This window comes from Sturnus vulgaris, chromosome 4 (genome assembly GCF_052056855.1).
Source record: "Sturnus vulgaris isolate bStuVul1 chromosome 4, bStuVul1.hap1, whole genome shotgun sequence".
Classification (NCBI taxonomy): Eukaryota; Metazoa; Chordata; class Aves; order Passeriformes; family Sturnidae; genus Sturnus; species Sturnus vulgaris.
The window spans coordinates 65252234-65273264 of NC_142246.1; the positions used below are offsets into that span (position 1 = coordinate 65252234).

Sequence of the window (21031 nt, forward strand, 5' to 3'; positions counted from 1 at the left end):
GAAGATTCCAGAAGGGACCGTGCAAGTCTGCAAGTGTGGTCACACCCAGCTCCTCTGTGAGAGCAGAAGGAACTCAGCAAAAGGAAGAAGTCAGCCAGCTCCACCTGAACATGTGGGCTGCAGGCAGGAAATTTAATGCGTTTTCCTGTTCTCCAGTTCATCCCATTCTTCCCCCTCATTTCTCATTACTACTTGAAATTCAATCCTTTCACATAGGAGTAGTCAATCCCAGTGGACATCTGAAGGGTTGGGAATTATATGATGTGTGATGTCAGACCTTGATGAGGACAACAGTGCCCTTCCTCAGGACACAGCAAGCATGTTCAATCCTTCTCTTTTTGGTGGCGTTCTGGGAACAAAATACATGACTTGTGTGTGCTTGAGTCCTGATGGCCAAGGGTAAAGATACAGGACTGACAGTTGCTATAGCTATAGAGCTTTTTGCAGCCTGATCAAGACTTGCTTTGGAAACTACTGACATGAAATTAATTTTCTGAGGAAAGTCTCAACATGGCAATAGCCATGAACTTCTTGAGGGATTTTAACTTCCAGTGAATTTGTTACAATTTGGAGACACTCCCAAAGTACCTGCAGTCTGATTTCCCATGGAGTCACATCCAAAAATAAATTCCTGGGAAATGGATACACCCTTGAGCAGAGGAAACAAATGCAGAGTACTGTTTTGCTCACTGGTTATTAAATTTTAACCTCAAATGTCAGATACTTTTTAAAAAAACAAAAAAAATAAAGATCTTCAATAACGATCCTCAAGTAAGTCTTTCTTAATAACTATTGATCCTACACACATTAGTGCCTAAAGGAATCTCACAAATGTCAGAGAGAGAACATCAGCAAAACATTTTCTGTACAAGTCACAAATTGCAAAATGTTTTGCTTTGAAATCACAACCAAACATAACCACAGTTCACTTCTCAACTGGTTAAGCAGCCTTTTGTCATTTGAGAGATTTTGATTCTATACTGTTAGAGGGTGATTTGCTCTTTTTCGGTATTTGTTTATAGGGACCTTTATAACAGGTAAGTTTGGATCTGTACTTTTTTTGGTAGTTTTTTTTTTTTTATTCTTTACTGAAACCTTTAAATGTGAGGTCTTGTAAACTAACCTGTGTTTTCATAAAGTGGCATGTAGGATTGCAGACCGCTATTTTAGAAATTAAGTATAACAATTTATAGCTGTGAAGCCAACAAGCCATCAAGATTCTTAAAAAAAGAAAAAATTGTTTACCCTTAACTGCCCAGAGATACTGAAATGCAAGCTTTGTACCAGGTTTTTAAAATCCAATTCTGCATTTCAATGAACATTTATCTACTTTTTATTGTTGAATATTTTTCTAGCGTTGTGAATAATAACGTTTTCTGCCTAGACATGCAAAATATAATTGAAACTCGACTATATGCCTGAAAGCACCCTGGCAGCAATTAGTTTCTATAAATAGTGTATTAGTGGGCCTCACTTGAAGCTAAATGGTATTGGTCTGTTTATATTCAACAAATGGGAATAAGATGCCATTTTTTTTCATCTGAATGAGCATTCCCTGTGAAGGTGGCTTCAGCAGATCTGTCTGAAAAGCAGAATTTACTGTCCTGAGTGCAGCACTCTGCCACTCCTGGGTCCCAGACTAATTTTGCTCTATGGCTCTCTGTATAGCTTGGTCACTGCCAGCTCAGGGACCTTCACCCAGCCCCTCTGTGGGGCAGGGGAAGTTGGAAACTTTGGCTGAGATTCATTTGCTCAAATGTAGACCCTCTGTGTGTCTCCATGTAAATAAATGGCTGGACTCTGTTTGCAAGCACTGGAGAAAAAAAAAAAAGGATGACTGTCTGGGGCACAATTGATTTCATTTTAAAGGTAGATATGTGAAAAATGTCAAATGGCTGTGGTGCTCAAGATGCCCTTTTCTCTGCTATCTGTTTAACAAAGCCTATGATACAATCTATAGTTGAGTATAATGAAATCTACCCTATGTGACATTCTGAAGTTTAGTCATCTAAACTTAAATGTTGGCAGATAATTATATGTTTTTTGGGAAATTCAGAATGGTCATAAAACCAAGAGAAGTAGTAGCCCGAGGAGCTGAAAACTGTGAATATGAACATTCACAGGTTCAACATTCAAGGTTTGAAAATGTTGGACTTTCTTTGTTTTCAATGGTAATCCAGAAGGATTATATGGATATGCCTTAAAACCTGAGGAGGGGCAGGTCAGAAATACAAGCAGAGGAGAGGAAAATGATCGCATGTTTTCAAGTTCCTTTTTGCATATAAGTAAAACTTTACAAAAAAAAAAAAAAAAAAAAAAGCCTTGTAAAACCATGGATTAGGCCTGCTACTTCAGCTAAGTATGGCTAACAGCTGGCCTGACAAGTACCCGTGAGAAAAAGATTCTGTACCTATGAGAATTATTTTGTACCCGTGAAAAAGAGTGTAAACATAATTGGGAACAAAGTCTGTGGTGAGCACGGAAACTAGCAACTACTAACCAATGAACGGGGTAGTAACAAGTTACTAACCAATTAAAATGAAACACAATGCTTTGAAAAAAAACAACATATAAATATGAGCTATGAGCAATAAAGACTGGCTATTGCTGCATGAAGGAAATGTTTCTTGTCTGTCTCCCCTGCAACAATTCCTCTTTTTCCTGAATTATTTGCACCCTCTAAAAATCTCCTTTCCACTTTTCCCTGTGTTTGTTTCTTTGGTTATTAATGTTTTCTCTGCATAAATATATGCCCATGCCAGTCTGTTTGTCAGACTACTGGATTCAGTTTAAGGCTAGGAGTTCTTATATCTGTTGAGAGTTATTTTTCTTGTTTTTCTTGTACCACTATTCTCTGGTGCTGAAACTTTGATGTGGATGCACTCTATTTTTACCCTCCTTGAAGCACTGAGGGGTAGTTCATCTGGCAAACACCTCATTCTGCTGCCTCTTCTCCTGTACCTTGCAACTTATCGCCCTCCTTGATGCACTTACACTTGCATCTTAAATGACTCATTAGCTAATCATTATCCTGAATTGGCAGATGGTAATTGCTGTATTAAAATTCTACATAACTTATTTGCCATGTAGGACTAAGCAGAATTATATGTGCCTCACCAGTGTGTTGATTAGAGATGCCTTAGGCATCATCTTTTCCAAGTTTTAAAAAATTACTCACAGTTTTCATATTAACTCAGAACAGGGCAAAGGTTGAAAACGAGACAGCTCTTGGAGCACACTCTAAATATTCTGCATCTTTTTACTAGCCCAGTCTAACCTCTGTCTGCCTCCAATGACCCATACCTAAACGAAGAAAAGGAGAAATATTGTAATGAATCCACTTTCTCCAGGCAGGTTTTCTATTTCTTGTAAAAAAAGATGCAAATGAGAAATAAAAAGCTAGAGTTTGCTGAGCTGCTGATCTTGCCAGCACTGGAATGGAGAAGGTACCATACTTTGGCATATGTCATGATGTTAACATGGTGGAGGTGATGATGTTGTCTAGCAGAGGTGTGGAGTATTTCCACAGTACAAAAAATGATAAACAACATACCCTAAACCTGCAAAAGTACTCAGCTCTTAATGACTCTTTCATACTGGGGATTTTGCTATCCATACTTGAGCTGATTTGTTCTCCTCTCCACTGCCAAAGGGTGTGGAGATTGAAAACTTCGTTGTATGGACAGTGTCCTCTCAAAAGAACAGTGATTCATCTCAAAAGTACAGGAACTCCAGTGGCCTAAAGAGCCCCTTCCCTTTTGCAAAATACTTGAGGGAAGAGACAGAAGGTGGCACAGGATTTTTAGTGGTCACCTCTCTTTACACAACAGATTGCACCAATTTTAGTGAAGAAATGGTGGTCTTGCTCAGCTTCCCATGTTGTGAGGAAGTCTTTAGTTAGGATCCTTCAGTAGAGCTGGACAAGAAACTTTGTGGCTTTGTTTTGCACAGCCTTGGGTCCAGCTGGGTTTTGAGAGCTGACCAAGTCTTGTTGGTGTGGTTATATGATAGATGGGGAAGCTGTCTGCCAAATCAGTGAAGAGCTGGGATGGACACTTGCACTGGAGCAGCCACAGGAATGTGTTCACCAGGATGAGAAGATGCCTCTGTGTGTGTACAGAGCGGTTTGAGGAATTTCTGTTGTGTTGATTAGTTTATATTTGTAAATTAAAGACCTAATCCCTGCCTTAAAGGCTTTGCAACCTCAAATTCTGTGTTGGGTTTTGGGCCCTTTGCCTCAAGGAAGACATTGAGGTGCTGGGGTGTGTCCAGGGAAGGGCAATGGAGCTGGGAAAGGGTCTGGAGCACATGATGGATGAGGACTGGCTGAGAGAGGTGGGGGTGTTCAATCTGGAGAAAAGGAAGCTTGGGGGAGAGGAATGGAAAGTTGAAGCCAGGTGGAAGTTGGTCTTTTCTACTGGGTAACAAGTGATAGGACAACAAGAAATGGCCTCAAATTGCACCAGAGAGTCTTAGGTTGGATATTAAGAGAAATTTCTTCACAGGAACTATTGCCAAGAATTGGAACAGGCTGCCCAGGGAAACAATGAAGTCACCCTCTCTGAAGTATTCAAAACCATCTGGGTGTGGCACTTAGTGACATCGTTTAAAGATGAAAATGGCAGTGCTGGATTGTCAAACTGGTGACTTTAGAGGCCTTTTCCAACTTACATGATTTGATGATTCTTAAAACTACTGAAATATACCTAGTGGAATACCTAGAAAAATACCTACTAGAATAAAGTAAAATATGGGATCACTGGGTAGGCAGTGGAACTGCAAGAAAGAGGATTTGGCAAGTGGTGGAAATCTAAGTTGAAGGATCCTCCTCCTATGGTCTGCACTCATTTGGAGGCTAAAAAGTGTTTTCCTCTTTTTAAATCAGAGTGAAAAATTGCTTGTTACTTACATTAGGGAGGTTTTGATAAAATTGCATTTTGCCTTAGAAATCCTGACATGTACTCTAAAAGAAGCCTCTTTTGCCATTTATAATTCACTAAGATATAATGATGTTAACAACAAAAATGATGCCACAAGCACAAGATTATGATGAAATTTATGAGAAAAGCAATATAAGCAGATTACATGTTGATAACAGGCATAACTGAAGCCAACACACAAAGGAGGGTGGACTGTTTTCTGTTCAAACCGAAATCAATTGCTCGATAGTCACATAAAACCAATGATCAGTGCCATCAGTGTCTCTGCAGCTACGTGCTGAGATTAGGTAATGATTATTTCACTGGATGAGCTTCTGGAGTAAGCATACTTAAATCACATAGACTGTACAGGTATTACTTTCTGCACTGCTGTGCTGAATGTAAACATAGTGATTACTTCCCTTTCCTTCCATGCAGCTTGTGTGGCATGATAAATAAATTTGTGATGTTCCTGGTTACTGTTGCCAGCTGGTGGAGTCACTTTTGCAGAGGAGGTGGTTTATATCACCAGGTTCAACATTTTCTTGATGGTTCAAGCCAGAGATTGTCATGTAGCCAGTGCATATTCTTATTATGCACTGGATGAAAGAAGCTGCTTATGGACCTTCATCCCTGCCTCCTTCCAAGAGAACATAAAGCTAAATTTTTCTTACCCACATATTAGGAACTGGTTAAATGTACAAACATCATTAACTTCAAAACGAGGAATTGCTCAATTTACTTTCATCCATAAAATCTGTCAGATTTTTTGTTGTTGTTTAATTGGATATATATTGGAGATATATACACACTGGACATATATTGAAAAAGTTCATGGCTGATAACCTGATGAAATGGTGCTTCTTATGTGTAGAAAACTCTACCTGAATAAGAAAGTGAAGCAGTCTGGGAGAACAGAATTTAAATAGTTCAAGCTTTAAGTGTACCCAGCAAGTATCTCTTGAAGGGTATTGGGTGTTCATCAAGGTCTGAATAGATAGATTCTCTGGTATAAGCAACTGAATGAAGAATGTATTAATTATAAGAAATGAAACAACTACAGTAGAGAAAAATACTGTTGATTTTATTATGACATCCAAATTTTTGGAGCCTGATCTGAGAACAGAATTGGTCCATATATAGTTCACTTGCAGAGAGGACAAGAGAGGAAGGTATTTCACTAAAGCATTAATCTGTTGACTTACAAATATAGCGTGATCAGTCTCTAACCGTACTAATGTACCACTTCCTCCTGTCAACAGCTCAGACTGGCTCATCCAAACTTTGCTTTTTAAGAGTTCTACCAAAAAAAAGTGAAATATTACTTGTCTGAGATTTTTCTGGAGGAATTAGTTGGAGTTGTTTAAGCACTACAAAGTTTTCTGACCTAAATGAACAGTGTAAGAGACTCAGAGGTCTCTTTACCTTTTGGCTTTTTTTTTTTTTTTTTTTTTAATTGCCTGGAGAAAACTTAATGTAATACTGAAATGTGCTATAATCTCTCTCAGAGGTCCCATTCAGAAATTTATCTTCCTCTTTAGCATTTAGTCTGACCATTACTTTCTGAGGAATTTAAAAAGGAAATGTTGAGATGTTCACAGCTTAAGTGCATACAGATGTCAAATTACTTTGTGAATAATATTCCACAGTGTTAACGAGAGGAAAAAGTCCTATTATAGATATTGGTGAAGATCAAGATTTGGGTTTTTTTCCTCTTTCTTTTTTCATATGTTTCCTTCAAGTGGTTGAAAAATACATCTGAGAAAACTTCCCTCTACACTAAAATTATAGAGCAGTATAGTGTGGAGTTTTAATACGAGTGGACGATCTAAAAAAAAATAGATTTAAAGCAGAAATATGGAAAACATTTTTTTGTTTTGTTTTCTCCAGAGTTAAGTATGTCTCAAAAGGATTTATGTGAATTCATGGTGGAGTAGTGTTCTGGCAATTAAATAGGGGTAATTCAGATGCAATTTTTCTGTCAAGAGCTCTTGGAAATGCAGCTGGAGTCAATCCTATGCCATATAGGTGGATGGTGTTGGTTTGCCAGGCTTTGAAGAACTGCTATGATGAAATGCTATGATGACATTAAGCTAGTGTACAGCAGTTAATGAGGGAGCAAGAAATGACTTCTTTGTTGTGAAAATAGATGATCCTAGAAGAGAAAGTGAACGATACCAGCTCAGTATCAGCCTCTTGTCTCACTTTTCTCCACCAAAAACTAAAGCTTGGTATTTTTAATTTCTCTTAGGTTTTAGTTGAGAGAGCACCAAGAGAACATCAGGTTACCATACAAAGTCTTCAACATGATTAAATATGACACTATCGATTAAACTACTCAGATCTGCAAGAAGGGTGACATCTGCTAGTTACAACGTTTGTTTCTCTGATTTTCTTGCTCTTCTCAGCCAACCTACTCTATGTGAACAATGATTGCAGGACTGGGCCAGACTGTGCTGCCTGTAATGTTTTGGAGATGTCGATGACAGCTGGCCAGCTGATGGGATGAGGCTGCACAAGGGTGCTGCCTTCTGCCTCCATGGAGCTGTCACTTTGAAGGCTGCCTTTTGCTGAGATTCATCCGAAGCATTTCTATTTTATTTCTGTCTGCAAAGGCTTTGGATGCTAAGCCAGAGGTGTTTTTAAGCCTGAACAGGTTTTGTTGATATACAGAGTGGGGAGAGTAGAGAATGGAGAGATAAGCGATCCTGAACTGTTTCACTGGTTATGTGATTTAATACTCTCTGCTTTGAGTGAGATTCACTTTGCACTCTGCATCCTCAGAGTCTGTAGCACAGAGGTTTCTGTTGTGCTAGATGCATCTATTAAATGACTTGCAGTTTGCTTGCCAAAAGGGGGGAAATATATAGGAGGCCAAAAAAAAGTTTAAAAAAAGAGTTTTATTACAGGATAGAAAAGAAAGGAGGATTTAAAAAATGGAAAGGAAAAAACCCTGGCATTTATTAGTTGGCTGTTCATGTTAATCCTCTTTAAGACACATGTGACCTCAGCTGGAAAACCTCTCACATTTTTCAATCTGTTGTGAAGCAGCGAGCTTAGTGGCAGTCATAAGAACCTTTAAAAATCTCCGAGCACTTCCTAGCTCCTCTCAGTGTCACTCTGACTCTCTAGGCTGGCATACCAGCACTGCTCAGTGGCTTGGACCAAATGATAAATACTAAGCCTGCTTCTATATATCAGTTAGTCTGTTCCAAGACTACTGTTTCAAAATGACATGTCAGAAATTGATGTGTGGATTTTAATGCCATTTTTGAAAAGAGACTCGAACAGAATTTTTATTTTTGAAGTGGAATTTAATAATTTGTAGTGTCTGCCAAAAAAAGCATGCCCTGGATTTCAACTGTTAAGGTAGTTCAGAAGAGTTTCTAAAAGTCCTGAAAGGATAATGCAGACCATAATGCTGAAAGCTTTCCCTCTTGAATGACTATAGAGGTAACAGATAAAAAAAAATAAAAGAAGGTGTAATACAATAGATCATTTTGTCTCTTATGTTGTCAAAGTTGGAGTGGGCTCATACATTGTTATTTTCAGTACTGATCCAGATTAATTTTGATTGTCTTAAGGAGCTGGATTTTACTAACATATAGGCCCAGAGTTACAGACATGGGGTTATTTCAGTTTTTTCCTTACTGCACGGGATCTTAAATATATCACCAGGAAATGTGGGCTGAGTGAGAACACTAATAATAATATAGCTTATATGGATTAACTGTATGGATTAACTGCATGACAATTGTTTTGGACCTTAAAATGAAACCATTACCTTTGATAATTCAGAGGAAAGAACAACTTAGAAAAGAAAGAAAATAGTCAGGTTTGGGGTTTTTATGTCACCATGATTTATTTATATTTCATATTATTTATTTCAGCATTAATTTTTCTGCATTATCTACACATAAGAACTGAAGAGAACATCTGTCTGCTTGAAATGGTATTTTATGCTGAGCTCAAGTGAAGTTTATTTTTATGCCTTTGGTGCTATCATACTTCTTTATTTTGCCTAAATTTTTATCACAGTTATACTGATGAAATTTGATGTTGTATGATTCCTTTAATATTGTGAGAAATTAAATATGTTCCATGTCTGGAAACACCAAACAAATAATTTATCTTTTCTCAGATCACGTCAATTACGAGAGCTTGGGTTTTTCTGTGTATAAATGCTTCAGTCAGATTGGTTGCCAGTAAACTTGGTAAACCTACAGAAACTGAATGAAAACACAGAAAATATTTATGAAAAGATCTATTTTATCTGATAGTTGTGAGATGATATGTCAGGAATTAAGTACGAGGATGTATTTTCTCCTACCAAGATATCACTTTTAAATAAAATCTTTTAGTTCATGCTGACAGACTCTTTCTTCTTCCCAATTGATTTCCAGGCTCTAACTAGTATTCATGAATGCAGTGACAATTTTAAGACTGTGTTTTTTAAATGCAAGTGTGTCATATCTAGTTTCATGGGCTGCTTCTCTATCAGCTGAAAAGGTCATCTCTCAAATTCACAAGTGCATGTAAATTTAAAAGAAATTTGTTTTTTCCTTGTAAAATGCTCCAGTGAGAGTGATTAAAAAGCATCCTGCAAAGGGAGTCACCATAAACAGAGGAAAAACATTTTGGGAATATGACCTTGAGAAGCCTGGGGACCTGGTCCACAAATCCTACTGCCACTAAATTTTTGACGGCAAGTAGTAAAACTCAGCGCAAAGGTTGCATTGTACTTGAAATTATATTTTAAAATGAACCAACAGTAAAGCAGTGTCTGACTGCACTTAGATAAACCTTGAAGCAGGTGATACATGACAGATAAAACTTACAAAGGGACAATATATGAATGGAAGCAGCCAGGCAGGCTGGGGGCGTGGCCATCAATTTATGTACACAACTGCATTTTCAACACAATTAGCTGTCTAATTGAGCATTATAGTTTAACTGACTCATTTAAACATGTAATTTATTTGAATGCACACTGCTTGTTAATCTATTTCTGATGTTTGCTCTTCAGGATGGCATCAGACTCTAGAAGAGGAAATTATCCTTCTGATGAACAGAAAAAAGAACCAAGAGTATATTGAGAAGGCCTGAATGCAAATAAATTTCTGTAATTTGAGATCAGATGGGGAGCTTGGAAGCCGAAAAGCCATGCAGAGAAAGTTAAGTACTAAGCATGACTGTAAAGTCATGACTTAATTTCAAATACCAGAGATGTGCTGCACTTCATGTTTTCAGGCTACTGTGGAAACCTGACTGGTTCAGCTGGCACCTAGGTAAGAAGGATTTTGTGGTAACTGAGAGGTTTAAACTGCACATCTGTCTTGTCCTGAGGGAAAAAAAACATCCTTTTCTCGATGTGATGGTTATTGCCATATAGATATGGCTGGCCTTTTTCATTCCTGAACAGGGACAAGGGCACGTTACCCATACTCTGTTAAATTATACAGAGTAGTCTGTCAGCAAGTTTCAGAGGAAGGAACAAGAATTCATAGTTGCACACTCCCTGGTGTGCCAAAATTTCACTCTCTGGGCACCAATTGAGCACCTGGACTTTTTTTTTTCTCTTTTTTTCATTCCTTTTTTTTTTCCCCTTAAAATTTCAGGACTTATTTTCTGAACAAAATAGTGGCAGATTTCCTTCTAACCCAGCAAACTGTAGTAGCTACAGCTCATCATTTATTTTGTGGTGCTGAGCTATGAATCTGCTGCTTCAATTACAGAGACTGCCAACAGACATATGAAAATCCAGAACACAGAGACTAAACCATTCCTGCTTTTTGTCTTTGGAATTACTTTTGCATACTCTGACAATTTCCCCTTATAAACAAAATGTAGTAACAGCTACAGTTAAGGAATGCAAAAGAACTAATGTGAAATTTTGCTGCCAAAATAGAGAAGAAAACTACTTTTTCAAACCTGAGGTTGGCACAATTCCTGCTTTTCTCCTTACCTTCCCCTCTGCTCTCCACACTCTCAAGTAATTAATTATCAGAAGGGAAGAGGAGAAATTAAATGCAAGATCATGCAAGTAGAAATAAAAATGTATGAGTTTTTTACTCCAAGATGAATTCACTTATTAGGAAATCCTGAAGTTTACAGCAGTGGATTTTGCATATCTGGATAGAGAAGGTAGAATAAGCCCAGAAGATAAAAATAAAAGAGTGTATGTAAAAGGATCTCTGAAATTTGCATAGGTTCCCAAGTACATGGCTGCTATGCAGAAGCCAAGATGAAAGGGAACACTTGCAGAAAACCTGGTCTTTGTACCCTTCATGGGGAGATGAAGGGAGAGTTAATAAGATGGACTGTGACTCAGAGCATCGTTTCTCATTTCCAGTTTTTTGACAGAACAATTGTCAGGAGGTAGATTTCCTATTTTGTTGCCCAATGTGTGCTCAGAATAGCTCTTGTCAGGAGAAGAAGTATTGGAAATATAATGAGAAATACATTATAGAAGATAAAATTCTTTACTACTTTGACCTTTCTGTCCTTTATACCATGCTTCATGGTGAGAGCCTCCATTTTGTGAAGAATAGCAAGGCTGTCCATACAAAGAGGAGGGCACTTCAAAAAGCTCCCTACTCTGGTTATGGGATTTGTTGGAACTTCTGGATTAGTGCCTCTTCTATTCTCCCTTCATAATAAAGAAGTGATGAACCCTTTCCCATTTGGAATGGGAGGACCAGTGGAAGAGAAGAATCAGAGAAATTACTCCCTAATTACCTTTAATAGAGTAGTTCCTATTTTAATGATATTGCTCATTCTTGCCCTGCTTTGAGAAAAATAGAAATTCCTGTCTTTGGACTCTGAGTTGAGTCTGCTATGGTGGGAAGCAGGAAGGGCATAGCCTGAGGGGCAGGCAGGACAGTGAAAAGCTCTGGATTAAGCTGCTTTGCTTGGTGAGGGTTTAGTTGAGCTGTCTGGGATAATGATGGGTGTCCGGATCAAAGAGTGAATTCTACATTATTCATGAGGATTGACTGAGACTTGGGCATTCACTGCCCCCTGGAAAGGGGCATGAAAAAATATGAAAGTAAGAAGAAATTCAAATGGGAATGGCTCCTACTTTAGTTCAGACTTTACTGAGTGTGTGCTTTCAGGTGGGGGGAAAAAAAGTGAGAAATGAAGATCATAAACTAAAGCAACAATTAATGGCAAGATATCCCTTATGTAGCAGATTCATTGATGTCATGTCTGAGGAGAGGCTTTTAAATATATGTTGTTTTCAGAAAGCTGAATTGGGCTATTTTCTATAGTTTCTTTGAAGGGTTTTATAATTATTAACAAAAGGTGTACGCAGATGATTAATGTAATCTCTGCTTAACCTATACTCCTGTGCAAGTAAGTATTTATTTCTTGTTTAAATTAAGAAAAAATAAAAGCCTAAATTGTGTAACCTGAAGAAAAATTGATACAGGAGCAGCTTACGTTTTCCCCAACTTAAATTTCTGTGGTATTTTGACCTATTCTGCAGCAAGTGTTCATGTGATTTACAGTACAACAACTTTCTGTACTCCTTCTCTGCAACCTTTCTGTCTACCACAAATATCTTTTACAGGGAGGTGTTGTGCTACTCTAAAATGACCACAGTTAACTTGGTGTGCTGTTTTAACTCAAGTACAATTTGTATTTTGATTCAGCAGATAAGTAATATCTCCTTTACTCAATAAAGGAGATATCTATATATTCAGGGTTGTATACTCAAGGGGAGGGCCACTTCAGTGTGGGAGAGGTTATGCAGTGGGAAGGATTTGCTTTAGCTCTAGAGACAACTGATTATATGTTTTCTACTCTGTATTAGCTCCAAATTTCAGCTTTGTGTATGTATGCGTTAAAGAGAAGTGAGAGTCTTTTATCCCATTGAATTCCCCTCTGCCACCATCCCCTGTGAGGGGATTGTTAGGGCCCTGAAGCCTCTAGAAAAGTGTGAACAATATTGATTATTTTCATTTCCTTTAAGGCAAGAGCCCTCAAATCGTGCTCTTACAGAGTCCTCTCAACTCTCTTTGATTGCAAGCAAGGTGTTAACAAAGAAGGATAAAACTGAGGTTAGTGTCCATTATGTTGTAAAAAAGCCTATGATAAGAGTAGAAACATTTGATAGGAAAGCCTCTCTTAATCTTTGGACTAGATTAAAGGTGGAAGGGATGGAAAAGTGCTGGAAATAGTGCAATACACAGAGAGGGTTGAGCTGCTGGCTGTTTCTAAGTTTGTATGTGAAGCGTGAGTTGAAATGTGCTTAGAAATCCATGTCAGTACTTTTTGTTGTCCTGGAGACCGAACTTTTCAGGATCTGGGTAAACTGTACCTCCTCACAAATTGTGGGCAGGGGAAGAGGGCATATTTCTGGCATTGTGGCTGTTTTGCACAAAATCTTAAAGTTTAGAAGAGGAAGTCAGAAATACCCTCATGAAGCCCACACACTGTGTCCATCCTGCCATACATCAGCTTCTTAATCTTACTAAATGTCACAAAACATGGTAAAATTACTGTACTTGAATAGACAGTGTCTCTCAAGAATAGATTGTGAACGTGGAAAAATAGGAACTTCGTTTTCAAAGCAGAAATAGAGGCTGACCTCAGCACTAAAATGCTCCTCTCCATTGAAGTGTGGGAATAATATATGGAGCTGCACTAGTACAAACTGCTGAAGCACCTTGGCAGTGCTCCAAGCAAGTGCTTCTTCTGATGGAGTTTTTAATACTTCAAGAAGACAAAGCATGTGTATTTAAATGCCAATAAAATGATTCCCTGTAGGATCCACAGGCTGCATTTCAAAGCTAAACTGCTATGACTGTGTGAATGATTGACTGCCAGTCACTGCTGAAATATTTCTGGGCATGTATGTGCTCTTGCTTATCTGCAGGTTAAATCCCTTCTTGTGGTAAACTCTGTCACTGCTTCAGCCCTTAACTGAGATGCTTCTGTCCAGCTCTGTTGATGGAGATGTTGTGCCATTGCTGCTAAAGAAGCCCAGACCACCCCAGAGCTCATTGACTGAAGCCTGACCTTGCTGCATTCATGACCTGCACGATGCCCCAGCCAAGATTTGTTTGGTCTCCAGACAAAAAAAAAATCTATATTAAATAGACCAAAAGGGAAAAAGTGTGAGTATTGCTGCATATGACAATTGAGACACGAATGAGAACAAAATGGGATCTACAATTCCCATTACAATTATTCTTGGGTAAGAGCATAGTTTTCTGCTTAAGAGAAATCAAATAACTTTGTATATATTCTCAATCTAGTCTAAATTGTATGCAGCAGAAGAGAAATGAGCTTGCTTAATCTGGTGGAGAGAAAAGTGACCTGTTAAGGGTGAAAGTAAGGAACTGGGCTTCAGATTACTACAAGACATCTGAAAGTTTTCCCCACTTAATGGTCAATAAATTAAAATTTTGCTTAAGTTCTTGAGTTCTCCTCTCCAAGATTTTGCATAGATTATTTACATAAAAGAATTCAGCAGCTGAATCTACCTGTCACACCTGTGAACTGGGATAATTATCATTTACCCTTTAAAAAAAAAGAAAGATGTGATTTATAGGGGAAAACCATGATTCACAGAGAGTTCAGCACCTGATCAAATAGAAGAGTAATGCAAATGGAAAACGATACTGTATGAATGACATGAAAAGTACAATAAAAGTGAATATGGGGTTGCTAAAGAGCCAAGGTTAAATTTGACAATCTATGTAGTTGTATGTTTTCTTCATACTACAAGCCTTTTACCTACTGTGAAGAATTCTCCCACGATAAATGGGGAAATAGGTTAGAAAACGTTCTCAGTGCTAATTCTGCCTCTATTTGAGTTTTTCAAGGTTTGGGTTTTTTTTCCTGATGTGCCAATTAATTCTTTTCACATGCCCAGCCTAGCCTGAGTCATCTGAAGTAAAATCCTGAGTCTGAAGCTGCCAGCAGTCTTGCCATCATGCCAGGTATCTGGCACATCCAGTATTAATGGAAATTTACCCTGAGGTCTTGGTTTCTTGAGTGCCATGGGGTATCTCAGTGTTTGCATCCAAAAGCTGAGGAAAAATAACATGGGGACTCTGAAAATGGTTGTCTCATTCTGCTAATGAGAAATGCAAACACAGAAAACTCAAGAATAATATTTATGTACAGCATTGCTTAGGTTATGATTACATATATCCTGAATATGAAACATGAGATGGTATAAAACACACTCATATTTTCACATCCACAGGGCTTCAGTGAGAATTGGCTTTCTCTCATGTGGAGCTTTCATGCTTGATACCAGGTGTTAATGATTCCTGTCTGCTTAAAAAAGACCCATTAAACTGTCAAACCATTCAGCCAAATTCATCATGTCATTTGAAATAGAGCTTTAATAGTGAGAAAAATAGGAGGGATTTCTGAAATCCCTTTTTCTTTCCTTCTTTTCTAGCTGAAAATTGACTGGCAGCTATCAGCAAATTGAAGACAGGGAAACTTTCAGAAGCATTTGCCTTCTAAACTGCTGTTGCCTGCAGTCTTGTTGATATCAGATTTTTATTTGCTTCCTGCATTTTTTGGAAGCTTTTGCTGAGAATACAAGAAAAAAAAATTTGAATTGCTTTTGGATTTCTTATAGAGGTTTAATCTTACTTTTAAAATCTGTGACCTGGATGTGCATTTAATTCCTTCTCATTTTTCCATTTGCTGCTAAATGTTTGTATCCAGAACAAAGTGGAATGCAAAATAATTGAGTAATTTGTAAGACTCTGACTACAAAATAACACCCCCCCGACATTCTCAGTAGTTCAATTTTTAACTAAGATTTGACCTGTAGTAGAGATAACAAATAATTTTGATATTCTCATAGTTCTATATTTGCATTCAAACTTAAAATCTGTCCCAGTCTGCTGAGATTTGTTACTTCATGATGATTTATTCTCAATGACACCTTTGTTTTTAAATACTTTTAGTTTCTTCCCCCCTATACTAGTTAAACTCCTTCTCAACACTACAATAGGAACTGAAATCCCCAGAGTCAAAACTCCTCAATGCTAGATTATTTACATGAAACAAATACTTTTAGGTATTTTGCTGTCCTTTGACATTTGAAACCAGACTACTGCCATTCTACAGGGCTGCTTTCTGAAGTTCACAAACAACTCGGCATTATACACAGAAGACTCAGATCAGTTTTCTAAACAACATTTTTCATGCCATGCCACCCACGTATGAGAGTCTGGGGCTTTCCTCGCCTCTTCAGTCTTGCTGTGCTTCCTCTTTTATTCCTGTGCCTCCAGTCATCGTGGCTATGTGTGGCTGGAGCCTTGACTTGTGACTCCTTGGACTTGTTCAATGCAATAAGCTGATTGACAAATGCCTGGAAACATTGTCAAGGTATGCTCTCTACATCTCGAAATTACAGAGTTTGGGCTTGAGAACTGGGAACTCAAATTCAGGATTGAAGTTTAGGTCCTTCACTTTGCTGTATTACCATAAAGGTAAATGCTTTGCGTGTGTTTTGTGGCATTCCCCAGAGAAAAATACCAAAATTGTAGCTTTTTTGGAGAGACACAGCTGTGTCCAGATGTTGGCCAAAACTCTGTTAGTGTGATAAACCGTGTCAAGTGTGCTCAGCCCGAGGTACTGAGGTGTTGTTATTCCCTGTGATGCTCAAGCACTGAGAAGAGAGGTGCAGCTGGCAGGAAGGTTATTGACACCGTCAGAGGCCACTGATGGCATTCAGGCAACCAGCCTGGCTTGCTGAATCTTCTGGCTGATGTTTAGCTCTTTGCAGGGTGTAGGATTTGTAGGCTTTTCTGGTAAGGATTTTTGTTTGGAAAAGACAGTGGATAGATTGATCAGGGCTGGTGGTGAAAAAAGGAAAAGGTGAAAAGGAAACTTTCACAGCGATGATCTCAGTTATGCTCTAAAATGTTTGTTCAGGAGAAAATGTTTATGAATTGGAAAAAAACAACCAGAGAGAAACAATAAAAAGGCTGTGGACAATGCCAGATGCCATTAGAGGCTGAAGGTTTATTTTCAGAATATACTTTTTAGAAACATTGCTTCAAATAATTTCATCAGTCTAAAGAAAATTGCACCTTATACCTTTTTGTTCTGCTTTTAGAGTGAGTTTTTATGGGAGAATGGGGCTGTTCTGAGTGTTGGACAGGCTAAACCCCGTGCTTTCAGAAAAGCTCTTTGAAAAGACACTGGGTATTGTCTGTTGTGTTTGTGTAGTGGTCCTTGCTCTGTGACGAATAATTGAAGTAAAAGTGGCTGCTGAGGTACAAATAATCAGAAGCTATTTTGTGAGTATACTGTAAGTGGGGTCAGCAGACAGTTAAGACCCTCTTCCAGCTTCATCACCTCCTCAGGACTGGGCTCAGCTGATGGGTAATTCTCAAGAAATTCTCAAAATACAACAAGTAATCCCCCAACACCAAATAAGTATTCCTTACCCTGAGTGAAACTGAGTGAAAAATAATTGGAAGTAATGCTGGAACTCTTAAGGAGAAAAGCTCCTATTTTTCTTGATTTTAGTGGATAGCATTGAGAAGCAGTGTACACAAACATACTCCCTGGGAAGGCTACAAATAATGAGATCACTAGCAAGCTGCCAGGAGTTAGGAAAAGGAGTTTTCTGCATCCAACCTTCCTCTGGGCCTACCTTATAAATTTCCCTGGGAATTTCCCAAGGTCCTAAGCTTTGCATGTATGCTATCATCATACCACTGAAGGAGCAAGCAACCTTTTCCCTGCGTGGGAGAGTGCTAATTGCTATGCCCAAAGGGCAAACATGTGTTCTTCTGGCTAGTAATCAAATGATATTTGAAAGCCATTATACTGCCCAGCATTTGTACTGGATGGTTGCTGCAGACAACTTGCTGGGAGCTGCCTCGGGGTCGTCTGGTTATTGAGCATTTGCTTCAATCTTGGAATCAGCTTCCTGTGTAAATAAAGGGAAAACATTAATTAAGAATGTCTACTTTAAAGTGATCAGATGTTTGAAGATGTCATGTGTTCCTTCATTAAAAAGGCTTTGAAAATTAAAAACAGGTCACCAGCCCAATTTGGTTCTCCAGTTAATGCTTTTTGCTGTTTTGATTTGATCCAGTTGCCTAATCTTATTGGGGAGCAGCCTGTGGAACGTGCACCAAGAGAAAAAAACTTGGCAGGACATGCCACCTAGTCCTGGCTTTACTTGTAACTAGTGCCATGGAGATTGGCTTGGTTTGGGCTGTGGGGTGACAGGGAAGGTCCTGCCTGCAGTCACATGTGGGCTGCTGTGCAGGGAAGTGAGGGATCAGCTACTGAGCATCAGTAGGTGGAGGCAGAAGTAGAATAGAGAAAACTGGACAAGCACTGCTTGACTGCTATGCAGTCAAAAGATACAATCACTTTGCTTTTTACCTGTCTGCATTTAAACCAGATAAGCTTTTTTTATGCCTTCTTTTATCTCAGTGCCAGCTATGACAGGTGAGTTATAACTGAAACTATGAGGCTTTAAAAACACTGAAGTTTTACAGTTGTACCATATTGGTTGTCCAGGATTTCTTCTTTCTCACATAAATTTGAAAGCACAGTTGTGCTCTGAGCTCAGTGCCTGCTCTTTTGGAGGATAAAATGGTTTAACTGATCTTATTTTTACTCCCAAACCTAGGTACTAATTAAGCAATACCTGTAAGAGCAATAACGTCTCACTACACTGATCTAATCTGAAGCTATTAGCAGCTGCAATAGTTGTACCACGAGAAGAATTTTCCCCCTTTGGCATATATTATAAAAGCTGTCCCTCGATTAGGTCAAAAGTGCTTGAAGGCTACCGATTTTTACTGTTTTAGGAGAACGCACCTCTTTTTAACACTTTAATTGCTCAGTTTGAATTTGAATGAGCAGGTGAAGCAAACGTATTTAAGCATCTGATTGCCTGTTTGTCTGGCCAGGGGAGCTGTGCGATAACACAACAATCTCACTGCCATTCCCGCTGGATATCTGTGCTCCGGGGTGTTTCCCGGTGACACAGGAGAGGTGGCTGTAAACCTTTGCACTGTGCTTTGACAAAGGAGGGGTGTGCGGGGCTGCTTCCTGGCATCCCGGGAAAACAGCTGCGCCTCCGACAATTCCTGCTCCCTGGGAATGACACAGCTCCTCAGGCTGCCTGGGGATGTTGCTGAGTAACTCGGGGCCACTAACACCGGGGCTGTGTGTATATCCTTTACCGTGGGTCCTGGTCCCCGCGGAGATTTCCAAATTAGTAACACGGACGTGGGAGGGAGAGGCTGAGCTGCGACACTCCAAGTTCAGCCCCCGCAAACTTAACTTTTGTTGGGAGTTTTTCGAGAATGAAATTGGATTAGACCCAGGGATGACGTATCCTGTTTGATTTCTTTTCCCCTTGTGCTCTGACGAGCTTTGTGTTTAGGCAGGCTTTTGTTTCTGGCTCTGAGCTGCTTTAAAAAAAAAAAATAAAAATTTGGGAGCGTGTCTCGGGGTGTCGAGGGTGCTGTGCTTTGCATCGATTGGCGAGGTTTAGCTGGAGCTGCTTGAGAGTGCTTTGTTCTCACCACCCCCAGGTCAGTTGCACAACATGCCCCTACAGTTTAAAAGAGGAAAAAAAAAAAAAAGAAAACCAACAACCAAAAAAAAAAAAAAAAAGTGCTGAGTAATGCCAGCGGTTTCTCAAATGGCTGATGCAAACCTGGAGAATTTGCATCATCATTCAGCCAGAGTAACTTGGTATGACAAGAGCTTAAATACAAGTCCATGCGGAAGCTGAGCTGGTTTCCAATGATAGGGCAGTACCACAGTGTGAAAGCGCAGGTGTTCCTGAGCTGGGCTTGGATCACAGGAAGGGCTCACACACTCTTTGAGAGCTGGTTACCTGTGTGTAGGAGCAGCTGCAAAGATAAGAGGACACAGACAAAGTACTTGGCTACATAGAGAGGGGGGGAAAAAAAAGAGAACTCCTTCAGTTTCTGCTGAAAACTTTTCTGCCTGTGCTTGCCAGCAGCGTGCTGGTGGCACTGTAGCATGTTTAGGAAAGCTGCTCTGCCCACGGTCTCTAATGGAAGCTACTTGCAGGGACAAGCTAATGGCAAGTTGTCCTCTATGGACAGCGGACAGCCAGCCCGGGAGGGAAAAGTTGTGCTGAAGAAGAAAGTGACGCTTTTGAGGGGGATATCCATCATAATTGGCACTATCATTGGAGCTGGCATCTTCATCTCTCCCAAAGGCATCCTGAAGAACACAGGCAGCGTGGGCATGTCCTTGACTGTCTGGACAGTGTGTGGTATCCTCTCGCTTTTTGGTAAGTCCCTGAAAAGTTTCTAATTGGTTTAGAGGGGCAGCCGGTGAATTATTGTGATTATTTCTCTGATTTTACTATTGGATGGGAAGTCAGAGTGCAGAGCTTGAGCACCAATGGGACTACAGAAGGTCTGTGCTGCACGATGGGTTTGGGCAGGATGCAAAGACTTGCAACCTTTGTCCCCTCGCACCCAGCACCAGCCAGTGAAAGCTGGAAGCATAATTTTTTTTTTTTAAATGGCTCTCTAAAGGAACAGGAAAACCAAATGCACATTTTCCCCCATAGAATGTGCTGTATGTATGTTCTTGTCCTGTCTGTAAGACGTGTTTTTGGTTTGCTTGTAAAGCCCCTGGCGGCTGGATGAGCACTCTGCTTGAACACCACTGAAATGTTTAGACAGCTCAACCTAGCTCCCTAGAGGCTAGAGCAAGGTCTGAGAGGAATAATTCCCACTGTATGTAAGCTGTATTGGTATGAAAGGGAGCAAAACAATATTACCAATAACCCCCCTTCTCAGCTCTTCCTTCCTCACTCACTCATGATGTTGCTTTGAAAGACCGGGCTACAAAAAAAAGTGTGATGGAAGCAAATTTGCCCTGGGAGGTTTATTGCTGGCCTGCTTGTTGTGGGAGTTTTTGCTAATTCTTTGTATTCCTGAAGAGTGTTTAATTCTGGAGAAGTCCAGTTAAGTTGTTCTGTGCACAAAACCCTCATTCAGAGTGGAAAACCCCACCCTGGCCTCCGTGGGACAGAGGGTTCATTGACCTATTTAATGAGTTAATCTCAAAGAACTAACATGAATATTGGCTTTATTTAAAAGGGAAATTACTTG

The 21031-nt window shown here is 39.4% G+C and overlaps 1 protein-coding gene across 1 annotated transcript in view; it reads left to right on the top strand.

Annotated features, from left to right (window-relative positions):
* Nucleotides 1-19670: 19670 nt before the first annotated feature.
* SLC7A11 (solute carrier family 7 member 11) overlaps nucleotides 19671-21031 on the top strand; it is a 59433-nt gene continuing 58072 nt past the window's right edge. Inside the window, exon 1 of the mRNA XM_014891955.2 lies at nucleotides 19671-20199. Within this exon, the coding sequence (XP_014747441.1) occupies nucleotides 19923-20199 (277 nt within the window). The 5' untranslated portion in view covers nucleotides 19671-19922. The remainder of the gene's footprint in view (nucleotides 20200-21031) is intronic.